The sequence below is a fragment of the Gigantopelta aegis genome, chromosome 6 (assembly GCF_016097555.1).
Source record: "Gigantopelta aegis isolate Gae_Host chromosome 6, Gae_host_genome, whole genome shotgun sequence".
Classification (NCBI taxonomy): domain Eukaryota; kingdom Metazoa; phylum Mollusca; class Gastropoda; order Neomphalida; family Peltospiridae; genus Gigantopelta; species Gigantopelta aegis.
Window position 1 is genome coordinate 82,247,585 of NC_054704.1, and position 6,000 is coordinate 82,253,584.

General features: G+C 38.7%; 1 protein-coding gene across 1 annotated transcript in view; it reads right to left on the reverse strand.

The window, feature by feature from the left end:
- Positions 1 to 5,847, reverse strand: part of LOC121375608 (serine/threonine-protein kinase PLK1-like) — an 83,703-nt gene extending 77,856 nt beyond the window's left edge. Inside the window, exons 1-2 of the mRNA XM_041503150.1 lie at positions 5,518 to 5,847; positions 434 to 920 (exon numbers count right to left, since the gene is read on the reverse strand). Coding sequence (XP_041359084.1) covers positions 434 to 652 — 219 coding nt within the window. The 5' untranslated portion in view covers positions 653 to 920; positions 5,518 to 5,847. The remainder of the gene's footprint in view (positions 1 to 433; positions 921 to 5,517) is intronic.
- Between the last annotated feature and the right edge of the window lie 153 nt (positions 5,848 to 6,000).

Sequence of the window (6,000 nt, forward strand, 5' to 3'; positions counted from 1 at the left end):
ATATCAAACCCCTCCATGACTGATCTAGACAATGATTTATTGGAAGATTATATTTTCATTTTAACTTATTTTCGTGCTTATATCCAATTAAGGTTCAAGCACGCTGTCCTGGGCACACCTCTCAGCTATCTGGGCTGTCTGTCCAGGACAGTGGGTTAGTTGTTAGTTGGTTAGTGGTTAGTAAGAAAGAATAGGGTGTAGTGGCCTTACACCTACCCACTGAGCCCTTATGAACTCGCTCTGGGTTGGAGACGGTACCGAGCTGCGAACCCTGTCTGTAGTCCGATGGCTTAACCACTGCGCCACCGAGGCCGGTGGAAGATTACAGCAACTGGGAGGGGCAGTTATATGAATTCTCCTTTCAACTAGTGGGAAATACGTTCCCCTCCCCTTCGCTGCTTACAACAATAATAACAATAAAAAGTGTCCTTACCTTCCCCAGAAGCCGTCCTCGTAAATACGTCGTGTCTGTGGACGAGTCGTAGATGATGCAGCTGGAGTCGAAGTGGTTGTTGATATGCTGTTCGCCGTTGTTGTGGCCGCCGTCGGGGTGGCCCCGGACGTTGTCCTGGCGGACATTTCTCGTACGTAATTCCTTCATGTGTGTTGTCGGTAAGATTCGAACGGGTTTCGACAGGACATCCACTGACATTTAAACCCACAAGTTTTGCTTCGTGGAAAAACAACAAAAACTTCTATATTCCAAAATGTTTTCATAAACTTCCCATGACAAAACTGAGCGGTGGACGATAAAATTTACTCAGTTCAGATGTGGGAAAAAAAACAGTCAAACCTTTTACTCACTTCCCAGTGAGATCAGCTCCACGTATATGCACACGTCAGAAACGTCTTTTTGACCGTAATATAATTCCCTAGGTCGCTGGAGTGGAATAATTCCCTCGTTCCCAAATGTTTGGGACCTAAACAAAAGAAAGCACATGTTAGTTAATCTTGGATATACATGTATATATAAAACACATTTCCTCTATGTAATTATCACGCGTTTTCCTGTCACCGTTCACAAAGGTTTGTTTCATTACTGTGAACAGTAGCTAGCTGATGTGTCGATGTACAGGCTAATACAACAAGATATAAAACCTTCTGGAGAACTGTCAGATTCATATTTAAAGTAAACCTGTGAACAGACAGTCGGGCCCGGCAGCGGGGTGTGCAAATGTTATTGGTTTAGTGAACTCGCCGGGCTGGTGGCAGCGAGAAAGTGTCACATTTCTCGCCCCAATCCCAGCTAATTGGGGGTTTACTCAAGCTGCAAATGATCGGAGGGCTTAACGTTACGCTTGTAAAGAAAGCGCACACCATGCAAAATTATATGAATGCAAGCAAGCTTCTTAAAGTTGAAAGATTCAGATCAGAACGTTATTGCTTATACTACCGAGAAGTACAATTAAAGGTGTGTTGCTGTACAGTGGCGTGGGGTATTGGGAGTGGGATGAAGAAATAGTCACAGTTCTTGAGACGATGTCGCTAACATTACTGATTGAAAATGAATGGATCGGGTAATTATCCCATTTTCATGGATATATATGTAAGTGATACAAAGGAACATTAAAATCAGCGTGGATATATACTGGGATGTCGCCCACACGGAAACTCATCGGTGTAACGAATTTAGACAAACAATTATCCAGTGCTTATTTCAGTGACACTTATTTATCGACGAATCAACACACCTTTTCCCCTACCGTCTTCTGTATATTCCATATCGTCCCTTAATACAACTCGTAGACAATGTGGTTGCACCCCTACCCCCGCCTAAACACACACACACCACCACCTCCTGTATAAACTCCTGACTACGATGATGTTCAACAGGTGCTGAGTTCGTACCCCATTACTGACTCAATCTAAAGTGAAGGTAGCTCAGTGGATTTGCAAGTCTACAAAACCGATTTCTCACTCTTGTGGAGATGGCCCGAATTCCTATAGCTAAGGTGTGTACCCACGACTGAATCCTTGCAATTTATATACCAATAAGTGTGAGGTGCTTGTTGGGACAGGGAAAACGTGTCCACAGAGGGCGATCGATCCTTTAACCCACTGCACCTCAGGCGAGCACTATCAAGTAAAATGCATCCCGTATAACCAGGAACCGAAGATACCTTAAATCGAATGAAGTGAACGTGCCCCCACAAGTTGCTGAACCACCACCACACACATATTGCACATATCCTCAAAATGTATCTGGCTATCAGTGGATTTGTAGGCCAGAGCCACAGCTGTTGTGATAGTGTGCCGTCGATAGCAATGAACTGGGCTATCGTGCACTGGCAATCTCGTAAATCTACATACTGACGTGCATAATACACCACCATGCAGGAAGTTTTAAACCATACATAGTACAGATCCAGTAATTAAACTAAGGACCACTTTTTATTTTTAAAATATAAAATTTTACCAATGCCATTTTTATATGCCGTTATCGTAATCCTGGTGAGCCTTTGTAACAATCTATACAAGCAAAAGACAAGTGTACAAAACTTCGAACGTATAATACCACATTGAGTGGAGGACTAGTATTTAATAATCTATTAGTATCATCAATAGCAACTAAATGTAACAAATTGGAGCTGCCCTTTCTTTTGATACATTCAAACGTGGAACTAGGAGTGTGCTCCTAAAACAGAGATGTGCTTGAACCTATAGTGGATGAAAGCAGACGTCAAATTTTGAAATAGTCGAATGAGTGCTTTCAAATAATTATTTTTCACTTCCCTCCTCCCCGTTTGATCATTTGTAACAGTTCAACATTCGTTTACTCTTCGCTTCCATCGCAGAGTGGGGGCGGAACGTAGCCCAGTGGTATAGCGTTCGCTTAATGCGCGGTCGGTCTGGGATCGATCTCCGTTGGCGGGCCCATTGGGCGATTTCTCGCTCCAGCCAGTGCACCACGACTGGTACATCAAAGGCAGCGGTATGTGCTATCCTGTCTATGGGGTGGTGCGACGCCATATAACCATAAATAAAATGTGTTGAGTGCGTCGTTAAATAAAACATTTCCTTCCATCCGAACGTTCCAGCATTCAGTTCATTCAGGCTTAAGTTTAGGGTTTAGGTTTAGGGTTAGTGATAGTATTAACATGTATGCTGGAACGTTCAGAAGTCTTTCCAGCTGTCGGATTTAAGGTTCACATCTCAGTACCGGTTTCAATTTAGGCGAATTGTAGCGTCTCGGTGGGAAGGTATAAGATGACTGCACCGATTTCTCTCTCACTAAATAACTAAACATGTTTTCCTTGTCGGGTTGACAGCTCAAACAGCTGAGATGTGTTCCCATAACAGAACATTATGGTCAAGGAAAGAAAAATATATTGGAGAAAAAAAAGCACACGCAGTTACTGATGTCTTCGTCACTCCCACCCACAAACACGTCCCAATGTTGATGAAAACATTTTCTGAGCTATTCCTCTTACGACTTCTCTCTTATTCACTAACTCCTTCCCACGAAATTACAAACATATATACACAAGAACGTAAAATATGGTCACTAACCTAGGCTATGGTCACAAACAATTGTCAGTGAAGTGGTAAATACTTCAGTAAGTTCTGGTACATCAAACTCGAAGGCCGTCCTATCATTCAAGCAAGTTTCACGTCGCGCATGTCTGCTCGTGCACAATGTAAACTTCGTGGGCAGACGACAACTCGTTTTGAGATGTTAAATGAAAAGGGTGCGACCCCTACACTAAGATCACCGGAAACAATCGAGGATAAAACCGGAGATTAATATATATATATATATATATATATATATATATATATATATATATATATATATATATATATATATATATATATTATGTGTATATATATAATATAAAGAAAAAAAAAACACACATGTACATTGTACAGGTTTCTTTACCCATGAGTCATTATTAGTGGGGTCGTGTGGGCAAGTGTTTCTCCCGTGTCCCCCTTAACCAAAAATATGTTATATTAGGCTCTTATTTTGTAATCTAATATCATTGCACAGATTCAATACCACAAAGGGGTTTGGGGACGTTGTGTTTGAGGTTTTTAGTATACATAACTATTACATAATATATTATTATGTAAGTCTACCTTTTCACACATGAATACATATTCTAAAGAACTGTCATTTTAAATTTACATTGTCAATGTTTATTTTGTTTATATATCACTATCAGCTATGAAATGCAACTTACTGAATATATGGGCATATGTAATTTGAAGTATTTATAACAAGTAAATAAATCAATTAATTTAATTTAGTTAATTAATCCCAGCTATACATTATCAGCTTGCGTTTATATCAACATTATTATTTGCCCATGAAGGTCCATGACATATGTCGATTAAGTTATTAACTAACTGGGGTGAGATAGATTAAGTATATCAGCAAACACAGGACAAAGTCGAGAGATAAAACAAAAACATGATAATGTACTAATAGACATGTATCTTAAGTAATTTTACTTTCAGTTTTGTTTTAAAATATTGTTCATTTTATTTAAACAACTGTAAACAGACACCAAATCGTGTCAGTCGACAGTGTTGTATTATTTCTAGTAATTTAAATAGTCATCAAAGTTATTCAAATACATTGTGAATTAAAAATAATGTTTACAAAATAAACAAAAAATTAAATAACAGCGATACTCAAACAAACAAAAATTATACAATAGCGAAACAAAGAAACATAAAAGTGTAAGTATCAAGTTATAAATATCAATATACAGCCAAACCTGCTAGAGAGGCCACTTGTGTTAAGAGCCCATATTTTCATTCTCCTAAATCATCTAATATAGTATAAACTTACCTGAATTGATCAGTGATCTGTCTTAATTAAAAAAAACCTAAAACTTTTTGATACTCGATTAAATGGCTGCTTGACATGTTTGACTATATTACATTTGTCAACATAGCTGAATACAAACACTTGTATCTGTTAAATGTAGGAAGGACGACTCGTTATACTATATAGGCTTACGTGATATTCTTGGGCTCTTTAATAAAATGTTATTTAAACCTAGAAGTCTTTCAGGATTATAAAATATAATAATTACCAAACGACCTTAGGTATACTGTAACTATTGTACTAATTTCGATCAGTACTTACAAACCAGTAACAACATAGTTACATACTGGTATAATAATTACCAAACGACCTTAGGTATACTGTAACTATTGTACTAATTTCGATCAGTACTTACAAACCAGTAACAACATAGTTACATACTGTTATTTAAACCTAGAAGTCTTTCAGGATTATAAAATATAATAATTACCAAACGACCTTAGGTATACTGTAACTATTGTACTAATTTCGATCAGTACTTACAAATCAGTAACAACATAGTTACATACTGGTATCACCCACCCACCCACCCACCCACACACACACACACACACACACACACATACAACTGATATAGGCACACCCTCTACTTTGTTACAGTACTTGATATGTCTTCGTATTTCCCTTTTGTGTAATATATACATATATATTACACACAGTGTCCGCCCAACACAACTTACTGTATGTAAGTGTCCTCCGAGTTGTCCCATGCAATAGCAGACGAGTTTCCAACCGTACGACACACCGACAGCGACGCTGTATATCCGAGAAAACCAACAACAAAAATGTCCACTCCACTCAGGCCGGAATCCCCGACGAGACTAGTGTGTGTGCATTCAGGTGGGTCACAGCGAATGGCCTTTGTAAACTTTGTATAGTGTCAGCTGACTCGGCTTTGCATTGACATTTGTGCTGCCGTTCGCATTGCTCAAGTCAGACGAAGTCACGCCCCGGAGAAGTTCTCACGGTCTAAAAATAGCTCTGGATTGACAACGTGACCCGTTAGTGGAGGAGAGGAGAGGAAGGAAAAAACCCCAAAACGCTTTGTTTATATTTCGTTTTAGTAATTTAATATTTTTATTAGGTTAATATATGAAGTATTTTAATAATATTTTTTATTAGTTTAGGTTTATGTGTTTAAAACAAATCAGTGTTTAAGTGTT